At 45.7% G+C, this 12,321-nt stretch overlaps 1 protein-coding gene across 5 annotated transcripts in view; it reads right to left on the reverse strand.

Annotated features, from left to right (window-relative positions):
* Window positions 1-5,364: 5,364 nt before the first annotated feature.
* Window positions 5,365-12,321, reverse strand: part of ssbp2 (single-stranded DNA binding protein 2) — a 590,624-nt gene continuing 583,667 nt past the window's right edge. For all 5 annotated transcript variants that reach the window (XM_041185704.1, XM_041185705.1, XM_041185703.1 and 2 more), the window contains one exon: window positions 5,365-6,504. In XM_041185704.1, coding sequence (XP_041041638.1) covers window positions 6,472-6,504 — 33 coding nt within the window. In that variant the 3' untranslated portion in view covers window positions 5,365-6,471. The remainder of the gene's footprint in view (window positions 6,505-12,321) is intronic.

Consider the following 12,321-nt stretch of genomic DNA (forward strand, 5'->3'; position numbering starts at 1 on the left):
GCAGAATGCTGCAGATGTGATCCACCAGCTCTCCTGGCAAGCACAGGTGGGCGTGGCATTGTCTGTCACTCTTCTCCCGATAGGAGAGTTTTCTTCAGTAGACCCTTGGTTGTGTGAGTCACCTCCTTGGGATGGGTCTAACCTCCTTTTCCTGTGGTTGTTGCTGGGGATCCCCTGAACCATAGACATCAGGCTGGGCCTCCTTTCGAAGCTGGGCTAGGTGGGGCCAGGCCCTTCTCTTCTTCAGTTGGATCAGTGCCATCAATAAGGCACATTGACCATAGGTTCTATCATTCAATCCTCCTTCTCCCTGGGGAATGATAGATGCAAGAGATTACTGAACACTGGGCAGAAATAGTTGCCCTTCCACTCGCGCACAGAAAGACAATGCCATGCCGCAGAGCTGTGCCAGTGCTAATAGTGTTTTGCTGAAACAGCCTTGCAGCTGAGACACACACTCACATATTTAGGTGCCCACGATACCAATCCTGGCAGTTCACATCTCAATCCCACAGAGCTTGTGAGAGCTTTGTACATATTACGGATTGTGAAACCTTACTGAAGGAATTCCTGCAATCTATTATTTTGTTTGCTGATCAACGTTAACTTACACATCAGCAATGACAGGATGCCCTTTGGCCATTCACCCATGCCAACTGGATGATGCACATTACAGGCTTTCACTGACGATCTGGCACAGCTGTGCTTCCTAGACATTCTCACAAACATGAGTACTGAAGCTGAAATGGAGCGACTGCAATGTCTAGCCAGTTACTCCTGCAGTCTCTCGTTAAAGAGGGTGTGAAGATGGATAAATCACCTCGACCAGATGGATTACACCCCAGAGTTCTGAAGGAGATATCTGAAGAGATAGTGGAGGCGTTAGTGGTGATCTTTCAGGAATCATTGGTGTCAGGGAGGTTCCCAGAGAACTAGAAAATCGCTAATGTAACCCCCCTGTTTAAGAAGGGAGTGAGGCAAAAGACGGGAAATTACAGGCCGATTAGCCTGACCTCAGTCATTGGTAAGATTTTAGAGACCATTATTAAGGATGAGATTTCAGAATACTTGGAAGTGCATGATAAAATAGGGCAAAGTCAGCATGGTTTCATCAAGGGGAGGTCATGCCTGACAAATCTGTTAGAATTCTTTGAGGAGGTAACGTGTAGGTTAGACAAAGGAGAGCCAATGGATGTTATCTACTTGGACTTCCAGAAGGCCTTCGACAAGGTGCCGCACAGGAGGCTGCTGAGTAAGATAAGAGCCCATGGTGTTAGAGGCAAGGTACTAGCGTGGACAGAAGATTGGCTGTCTGGCAGGAGGCAGAGAGTGGGGATAAGGGGGTCCTTCTCAGGATGGCGGCCGGTGACTAGTGGAGTTCCGCAAGGGTCAGTGTTGGGACCACAACTTTTTACTTTATACATTAATGAAGGAACTGAGGGCATCCTGGCTAAGTTTGCAGATGATACAAAGATAGGTGGAGGGACAGGTAGTATTGAGGAGGCGGGGAGGCTGCAGAAGGATTTGGACAGGTTAGGAGAATGGGCAAAGAAGTGGCAGATGCAATATAACGTGGGGAAGTGTGAGGTCATGCACTTTGGTAGGAAAAATAGAGGCATAGACTATTTTCTAAATGGGGAGAGAATTCAGAAATCTGGAGTGCAAAGGGACTTGGGAGTCCTAGTCCAGGATTCTCTTAAGGTTAACTTGCAGGTTGAGTCGATAGTTAGGAAGGCAAATGCAATGTTGGCATTTATTTTGAGAGGACTAGAATATAAAAGCGGGGATGTGCTGCTGAGGCTTGATAAGGCTCTGGTCAGACCACATTTAGAATATTGTGAGCAATTTTGGGCCCCGTATTTCAGGAAGGATGTTCTGGCCCTGGAAAGGGTCCAGAGGAGGTTCACGAGAATGATCCTAGGAATGAAAGGCTTAACATATGAGGAACATTTGAGGACTCTGGGTCTATACTCGATGGAATTTAGAAGGATGAGGGGGGATCTGATTGAAACTTACAGAATACTGAAAGGCCTGGATAGAGTGGACGTGGGGAAGATGTTTCCATTAGTAGGAGAGACTAGGACCCAAGGGCACAGCCTCAGAGTAAAGGGAAGACCTTTTAGAACAGAGATGAGGAGAAACTTCTTTAGCCAGAGAGTGGCGAATCTATGGAATTCATTGCCACAGAAGACTGTGGAGGCCAGGCCATTGAATGTATTTAAGACCGAGATAGATAGGTTCTTGATTGGTAAGGGGATCAAAGATTATGGAGAGAAGGCGGGAGAACCTATCAGCCATGATTGAATGGCGGAGCAGACTCAATGGGCCGAATGGCCTAATTTCTGCTCCTATGTCTTATGGTCTTAAAGTGCAAAAAAAGGCCATGCCTCCAATGGAACCTTCTTAAGGAAATGTTCCTCTTTTCTATCAGCTCTGACTCCATTTTTAGGTTTTGAGTGCAAGGAGGTTGAGGCTGCCTCATGAACTGGGCCCCTGAGTTCAGCCCTGGGCTGCTCCCATACTGACTCTGACCCACCCTATCCAGATTCTTTTCCACTTTCAATTTGTTACTGTGCCATTGCCTCGTCTAACCAAGATGGTGGTGATTTGATTTTACTATGATGCCAGCTTCAACCCTCCCTCTGTGTGTTTGTGTCCCTCCAATGTTCCTGGAATCTTACAGTGTGCAGATAGAGCTCCCTCCCTTTATTCTCCAACCTCCCCAGTAATCCTGAATCCCATAGTTATAGTGTTCGATATTCCAACTCTCCCACCTGAAACCATAATTGATGTTGTCCCCATGCCCATTGTGGACATCACCCTCCCCATCTTGAGGCTGTGTGCACAGTCTGTTACAGAGGAGGTGCTCCCCTCCCCACCTCAGGAAAGTTTTGAATACCCCCTATGTATTACCTTTTCCCCCATACAGTCTGCAGATGCCTCCTCTAACCCTGACCATCCCATCTGCAGCCCAGTACCAGACCAGACATGACCATGGCCAGCAACATTAAGATCATGACCACGCCCTGCACACCAAGCTGTGCCTTATCCCAATTAAGCACACAGCTCTTGCCCCTGCTTGGAGCGGGACTACAATGTGCATGCCATGCATAGCCCTGTAGCATGGCCTGCATAGCCCCAGGACTTATTTCACTCTCGCACCCTGATTATTAGGTGCACTAAGCCCCAGGACTTGGCCCTAGGCGAGGGAATATGACTGTCTCTCTCTCTGCTCTCCCATTCCTTCTTGACTGCTGACAACACAGTGTTCCTCCCCACCCTGCTCCATGAGTCTCTGTGCAACCTGTTCCTCATGTGCAAGCCTACCCTTCCCCCACCTCCATGAGTCTCTGTACAAACCTTACCCACTTATGCTAACGCAACCTACACCATATTACACTGTAGTCTGCATGCACTCCCTCAAATTCATACAGTTCTGTTCCCTTTCCACTCGCCACTGTGCCTGTGTTCCAGTCTTTAATGTTGGGCTCCAACATCCCCACCCTTGGTTTCCCCTCTGCCTGCCATCATTTACCCCCCTCCCCCAACTCCACATTTGCCCGTTGTCTCCTGTGTCTCATTCCTTGTTCCCCCCTTCCCCGGTTGCAATGCTGATCTGTTTGGGTTCCTGCCCTGCCTTAGCATGCAGATAACACCCTCCCAGTCAATGGAAGAAGCCAATGAGGGGAGCAAGCCCACACTCCCACCAGTGTAGTGTCTCAGTGGCTTTGGTGAGAACCCAGAGTGGCGCTGTTGCTGGTAGGCTCTGAATGTTGCACCTCACCTCGAAGTCAGGAGCAAAGTGCATGCCATTTATTTGCAAACATGTTTCAGACCGGTCTAATTTCCTGTGATGTGGCTAGATTGGGAGGGGCTACGTGATTCCAGTGAGTAGCATTTTTAATGAGCATTTGTGGGATGGTAATGCTTGTGTCCCAGCCAGGAGATAGGAAGGAAAATATATAGTTCAACCTGACTACTTTATAAAATTATTTTATTTTGAAAATGGACAAGGCATTACCCTGACTAGCCATGACTCATGATAGAGGAATTGATAACCTTCAGAAACCAACAGGGACTTTGCTATCTTTAAAGCGGTGCTAGTGCCCTCTATTATGCTAACAATCAAATTGCAAAAAAATGCACCAACCTCTTATGCATTTCTAAGCCAGAGCTCCAGCCAACAGAGACGGTATGTTTGCAAAGGGCAAAAGGAACCTGACTCCTCTATTAAATACCTCAAGATTCCAGACCTGGGAAAATATATCTTTTGTCTAACACCGAGGAGAAGAAATGGGAGGGTATGTCACATGACTTCTCCCAAGCTCCCGGAACCTGTAATATTTCCGTGTGGAACTGAACCCAGGCAGTCTACAATTTATCATGTAACAGGTAGCAGCAGAAAGAGCTCTGTCCAGGTGAAGTGCCTGGCCCATAATCTACACTGTGAACTGCTGGAACATTGGAACTTCTGTATCTGCGCTTTCAAGACTAATACATCTCTAAATGCCTTCTCCCAATGTGGAAGTCCTTGCATCTGGAAAGTCCGATCACCCTGCAACGGTTTCAGCCTGCTAACCTCTGAAGGAATATGCCACGGGACTTTTGATTCTGGACTCTGGACACACGTGAAACCATAAATCTTATTTTTATTGTGGTCTTGCCTTGTACCCTTTTTTTTTACCTTTTATTGTATGAGTGCATAAAGGGGCAGATATTGTGAAAGCCCTTTCCCAAGCAATAAAGCAGTCATCTTATTTTACCTTATTTCGAGTTTGCTGTGGAGTTATTAATAGGTGATTGGATCACCCTAAACTGAAGGGTTGGGGAAAACATGCCACCACTTATGAAGGAGGGAAATAATAAAAAAAGCACCTTTCTGTTTACGGATGGGTGGTGAAAGGAGAAATCAGCGCTATTTAAGTTAAGCCTCCTCTGGTCCACAATGCATTCAAGTGGGTTTCCCGCCAAGGATCAGCAGGAAACTCGACCTGCCATCCACCCGCCATGAAAGTGGTGAGGGGAAAATTCCAACTGTTTTCCCACCAGTGGGTTTCCAATTTTTGGCTTCTGAATTTTCCAGCCCCACCTGCCACAAAACCTGTCATGGGCTGGATGGGAAAATTCCACCTCATGTTTATGAAACCAGCATAGCACCCCTTTGGTTTAGAAACATTGTTATGAAAACTTTGGCCATGTAAACAATTAACATGTCAACCTCTCTTTTATTTGACAAGAATTTGAACTTGGATGCATATTAATTGATTCTTGGCCTGTCTGGCTGTTATATGTATTCCTGCACCTTAAAGAAACCAAAATTCACCCTGTGTTCATTGTCCAACAATAAATAATTCAACTGATAAATGAACATGGGCAAAAGTGCTTTATTTTGGTGCACTATTATCTCAAAGATGTAACTCAAACTCACTGGTACAATAGTCCCTCAATGATACAATAATAGCTTTCCACCTGACCATTTATCACTAAAAGTGACTTTCTTTTTATTCCTTTACAACTCTGATAACAGGTTACCTTCTGATCCCTTATAGAGGTAGCTAATTTCCTGAATTGCCAAAGGCAACAGCAACTTCCTATATGGTTTACTGCGCTGATAGCATACTTCCTCCTGGTCCCTTAGAAGTGATGTATTCTTAACATTCTGCAGTAACAGGGAGTCAATTCTCTTTTGGTTCATTATAGTTAAAGTTTCCATCTTAGTCTTAAGCATCAATAGTTTCCTTCCTGGCCCCTCACAGAGAGGACAGCTTCCTTCCATCAATAGTAACAGTGGTGACTTTCCTCCAGATCCTCTGAAGTGGAGCCAGATGACGTCTGAATCCTTTCTCCAGTGTGGATGGGACCCAAACTGCAGTTTTCCCTTTTAAAACCCTCATAGTAGTCGTTAATTGTGTCAGTTGTGGCTCAGTGGTAGTGCGTTTGCCTCTGAATTAGAAGGCTCCAAAGCATGAGCAAAAAATAGCAAGTATGACACTCCAGTGGAGTACTGAGGGAGCATTGCACTGTTTGAGGTGCCATCTTTTGATGAGATGTTAAACCAACACCCCATCTGTTGGCTCAGGTGGACACAAAAGATCCTGTGGCACTACTTAATCCTGGTCGATATTTGTCCCTCGATGAGTAGCACAAAAAAAACAGATTACTTGTTCATTATCATATTGCTGTTTGTGAGAGTTAGCTGAGCTCAAATTAGCTGCATTGTTTCCACAATACAATAGTGGCTACACTTCAAAAAGTACTTCACTGGCTTTAAAGCACTTTAAGATATTTGGTGGTCATAAAAAGAGCTATATAAATGCAAGTATTTTAAATTTCCCCTGCATCATTGTCCCATGCAGTCAGTCCAATTCTCATACATAACACAGAAGCAGCTGTTTCACCAGTAGACTAAGTGCACAACTGAGACAATCTTGGGGACTTGTGATACTCTGAGCACATCAAGGAAAGTGTCAATCAAGGCCCTCTTCTCCTCAGGAGGAAATGTTCCTGTAGAAAATATAATAGAACAAGTTTACCAAGATTTAAAATAAAAAGATACTCTGGAAATAGAATACTTATTATTGTGGTTAGAACATCCCTCATAGCTTGCTCATGCTATATATTATCATGTGGAATGCCAGTTTGATGTGGTGGAGAGGCTTGTGCATTCCAATGGTTCCTTGAGTGATGCCATCAGGGCCTCCTTGCTCCTGGGACGGCCGCCCATGGTGGTAATTTTGAGGGGGAGGTGCCAGATGAAGTGTGGTCCAAAAAGTCCTCAACGACAGAACAGGTGAAGGAAGACTATGCATCTCACTAGCTACTAAGGGTAAAGATGGCTGCAGCAGCAAGATGGTCCCAATCAGCGCGATTTGACATGTCATCAAAATCTGACCACGAATCCAACCAAATTGTGTGAACACTGATGGCGTCTCAAGATCCCTATGTTAAATAAAGTTGCGCACAGGCTTCTACCAGAGTCCAGCTACCCAGTTTTGTGGTGACTGAGAATTGGCAATGGCTGCAGAGCTGTGAACTTGGGAATCCCTGTTCAGGAATCTGCACTTAGACATATGGATGAAGGATTTTGGACACCTTGTTGGAACCGAGGTGTCCTTGGGCAGCAGCGTCTGTGACTGAGTAGTCCACATCAGGATACTGTCTGTTCATCCCAAAAGGAGAAGGAGCTAGATAAGGTACCCTAAAAATAGGCTGTCCCACTTTCTCTTAACTGGGGCACCCAGTGGAATCAACAACTTGGTGGGCAAGAAAAGAAAAATACAGATTTTGCAACTTGGAATGTTAGAACACTCATGGATAATCTCAACAGTGACCATCCAGAAAGAAGAGCTACTACCACATTAGGTGAGCTAGCAAGACTGCAAATTGACCTCACTGCCCACCTGAGGAGGGGCAGGTGAGGAACAAGCAGGGAGATGCACCTTCTACTGGAAAGGGAAGACTGACAGTGACCCTCTTGCCCATGGAGTTGGTTTTTCTTCCAGAGTAAGATCTTAGATACATTGCCAGAACTCCCTAGTATCAATGAAAGACTCATGACATTTCATCCACAGCTCAGCCATAGCCAATATGCTACTGTCATCAGCGCTAATGGCTGACCATTGACTCCAATAAAGATGTTAAGGAAAAGTTCTATGCTGACCTTGACGAAGCCCTCACTGCCATCCTAAAAGGAGAAAAAAAATAATTCTTCTTGGGGGCTTTAATGCCAGGGATGGCTGATTCCAAGGTCTGAAACTGAACCATTGGAAAAAATGGGGTGGGAAAAGCCAATGCAAATGGCAGCCTCTTGCTAACATACTGTGTTCAGCATAGCCTCATTATAATTAACACCCACTTCTCCCAGAAGGACAAAAACAAAACCACATGGGGCATCCTAGATCAAAGCATTGGAACCTCCTGGATTATGTCATTGCTCAGGTCAAAGATCTAAGTCATGTCTGCATCACTCAATCCATGTGGAGGACTGATGCCTGTTACATAGGTCATTGGTTTGTTCAATTGGTGATGAACATTTACCTAGCACCAAGATATCGCAAGGCCCAAAGGTCTAAGAGGAGTAAGATCAATGTCTGAGTCCTAAAACAGCCCGACAGATGAGAGGATTTCCAAGAACAGCTCATGACCAATCCGGAAAAACTTCACACATCAAACTCAATTCCAGCACAACGGAATCAAATAAAGTCAGCTGTACTAGGCCCCTGTGCCTAAGTCATTGGGTTCAAGCCTCATTGTCATCAGGATTGTTTTGAGAAAAATGATACTCAAATATGTGATCTCCTGGAAAAAAAAACAAGCAACCTTCAGTGCCTCACAGAACAACCCAAGGTTACAAGTGAAAACTCAGAAATCCAACAGCTCAAGACTGACTCACATTGACAATTCTGGAAGATAAAGAACATTTGGTGGACAGAGAAAGTCCAAGAGATCCAACAATATGTTGATCATCACGACATGCAAAACATTTTTGAAGCCATCAGGGTCATCTATAGACCAAGGTCAGATTAACAACACCATTTTCATTCACAAAATAGTGTTTCCCTTCTTAAGGATGACAATTCTATCTGTCAATGGTGGAAAGAACATTTTGAACAACTCAGCCATAAATCCATAGTGGCATTTGATACCCTCCAAGCTATCCTCAGTATCATGTGGCGGAATCCATGGGTTGACCACCATTGATGGGAGAACGGCAACAAACAATCAAACAGATGAAAAACAACAAAGCCTGAGTCCCAGCTGAGGTCTTCAAAGCTGGTGGACTTATGCTCACACTTAGACTCCATGCATTCATTTTTTTGGGAGGATTTGGAGAAGAACTCTCTTGTTCAAGGGCTGGATTTTTTCAAGTCCCGACGAAACTCACTTATCGCCCCACCAGCCTCCGCATTCAAAGGATCATGTTTCTGGGAGGGAGGAGAAGGCGTGAAAAATTTATTAATTTTGCTTCCAATCTCCACCCCTCCATCATTTTTACAAGGTCCATCTCTGACACTTCCCTTCCCTTCCTTGAGCTCTCTGTCTCAATCTCTGGTGATAGACTGTCCACCAATATCCATTACAAGCCTTACCGACTCCCACAGCTACCTCGACTACAGCTCCTTACACCCCGCTTCCTGTAAGGACTCCATCCCATTCTCTCAGTTCCTTCGCCTCCATCGCATCTGTTCTGATGATGCTACCTTCACAAACAGTTGCTCTGACATGTCCTCCTTCTTCCTTAACTGAGGTTTTCCACCCATGGTCGTTGACAGGGCCCTCAACCGTGTCCAGCCCATCTCCCGCGCATCCGCCCTCATGCCTTCTCCTCCCTCCCAGAAACCTGAGAGGGTCCCCCTTGTCCTCACTTATCACCCCACCAGCCTCCACATTCAAAGGATCATCCTCCGCCATTTCCGCCAACTCCAGCATGATGCCACCACCAAACACATCTTCCCTTCACCCCCCCCGGCGGCATTCCATAGGGATCGTTCTCTCTGGGACACCCTGGTCCACTCCTCCATCAACCCCTACTCCTCAACCCCCACCTATGGCACCTCCCCATGCCCACGCAAAAGATGCAACACCTGCCCCTTCACTTCCTCTCTCCTCACCGTCCAAGGGCCCAAACACTCCTTTCAAGTGAAGCTGCATTTCACTTGCATTTCCCCCAACAGTCTACTGCATTCGTTGCTCCCAATGAGGTCTCCTCTACATTGGAGAGACCAAACGTAAACTGGGTGACCGCTTTGCAGAACACCTGCGGTCTGTCCGCAAGAATGACCCAAACCTCCCTGTCGCTTGCCATTTTAACACTCCACCCTGCTCTCTTGCCCACATATCTGTCCTTGGCTTGCTGCATTGTTCCAGTGAAGCCCAACACAAACTGGAGGAACAGCACCTCATCTTCCGACTAGGCACTTTACAGCCTTCCGGACTGAATATTGAATTCAACAACTTTAGATCTTGAACTCCCTCCTCCATCCCTAACCCCTTTCTGTTTCTTCCCCCTTCCTTTTGTTTTTTCCAATAATTTATATAGATTTTTCTTTTCCCACCTATTTCCATTATTTTTAAATATTTTACGCCCTGCTAGCCTTTCCACCCCACCCCCACTAGAGCTGTACCTTGAGTGCTGTACCATCATTCAATTAATTAGCACCATCTTCAACGCCTCTGTGTTCTTTTGTCTGTGACATCTTTTGATTATCTGCTCCTATCACTGCTTACTTATCCCTACAACCACACCACCCCCCCCCCACTTCTCTCCCCCCACCAACACCCCCGCGCATCCCCCCACCTTAAACCAGCTTATATTTCACCCCTTTCCTTAGATTCACTCAGTTCTGTTGACGTGTCATGAGGACTTGAAACGTCAACTCTTTTCTTCTCCGCCGATGCTGCCAGACCTGCTGCGTTTTTCCAGGTAATTCTGTTTTTGCATTCCTGCCCACCCCCATCTTGGTCCCCGTAATACAGGGGGTGGCTAGCCCACCTGCTCTTCAGCCTATTGAGGCTCTTAAGTGGCTAATTATTGCTCTCTTAAGGCCCTCAATCTGTCTCTAATGCCATAATATGCAGGGCAGCAGAAGGTGGAAGAGCGTGGGCCAATTTTTCACCCTTAAGGCGGGGGGTGGGGGGAAAGGGGTTACATCCTTTGGGAAGTGCCCTATGTGCATTGGATGAATCCCCCTAAGATCACATCCCCAATTTGTGCTTCCAAAACCCAATCCCCCAACACCAATTGTCCCCTCCCTAAGGGGCCCAATCCCTCCTGCCCAAAAAGCCCAGAACTTACCTGTCTCTGGTGTCCATGACAGGGAATTTCTTCCACTGATGAAAGTAAGTCTAACTCTCAGCTTATTAAGGCCACCCACAGCATCTTTTTGCTGTGCTGAGGCCTTTTTTAAAGTCACTCAGATTCCAGGAGAGGCAAGCAGCACACACCACATCATGACCCCCCCACCCCATAAAATTCAGTCCCAGGAATGCGACAATACAACTACCTTCAAAGAAAATATAAATCATGCTGTGGAAACTATCAAGGTGTTTCCCTCTTATCCACTGCAGGGAAAATGCTTACTCGCATTCTCTTGAATCGCCTACTTCCTGTGGCTAAGGATATCCTCCCAGAGACACAGTGTGACATTAGGTCTTCCTTAGGAACCTCCAGCATGGTTGACAGCCTGTCCACTATCTACAAGGCACAAGTCAGGAGTGTGATGGAATATTCTCCACTTGCCTGGATGAGTGCAGCTCCAACAACACTTAAGAAGCTTGACACCATCCAGCATAAAACTGCCCATTTGATTGGCACCACATGCAACACCTTCAACATTCACACCATCCACTAAATATTCACTCCCTCCACCCTCAATGCACAGTGGCAGCAGTATGTACCATCTACAAGATGCATTGTAGCAAATCACCAAGGCTCTTTCAACAGCACCTTCCAAACCTGCGACCTCTGCCACCTACAAGAATAAGGGCAATAGATGCATGGAAAAGCTACCACCTGCAACTTTCCCTCCAAGTCACACACCATCCTGACGTGGAATTTTTGGAACTATCACCTTGGGTCAAAATCCTGGAACTCTCTTGCTAACAGCACTGTGGGTGTACCTACACCACATGGGCTGCAGTGGTTCAAGAAGATGGTTCACCAGCACCTTCTCTTGGGAAATTAGGGATGGGTAATAAATGCTGGCCTAGCAAGCGATGCCCATATCCTGTGAAAGAATTTTTTTAAAACCAAGAAAAATGTCAAGAACAACAGCAGGAACTCTTCATGGCATTCATCAACCTGACCAAAGCATTTAATTCAGTAAATAACAAGACTCTATGGATTGTGCTCCAAAGATTTGGATGTTCAAGAAACCTAATCACAATCCTGCAATTGCTTAATGATGAAATTATTGTAACTGTCTTGAGAAGGAGATCTGAAACAGCCACCTTTGACATCCAGACCGGAGTAAAGCAAGGTTGTGTGATAGCCCTCATACTATTTACATTCTACCTGACAGTGGCTTATCACCTCATCAAAGATCAAGTGTCCTCCAGTGTCAGTATTAATTATATCTAGATGGAAAACCTTTTAACCTTGGTCACCTACATGCCAAAACTAAACTGATCACCATAGGTATGCATGATCTACAGTTTATGGATGACTGCAGTGTCATTGCCCATTCTGCATCAGATTTGCAAACCACTCTTGATTTCATCAATTCTGCATACAAGGAACTTGACTTGTCCTTGAATATTGTTAAAGCAAACCTATGCAAAAACCACACCTAGTCAGCCAAATATTCCACCTTCAGTACATGT

The sequence above is a fragment of the Carcharodon carcharias genome, chromosome 4 (genome assembly GCF_017639515.1).
Source record: "Carcharodon carcharias isolate sCarCar2 chromosome 4, sCarCar2.pri, whole genome shotgun sequence".
NCBI classification, from domain to species: Eukaryota; Metazoa; Chordata; class Chondrichthyes; order Lamniformes; family Lamnidae; genus Carcharodon; species Carcharodon carcharias.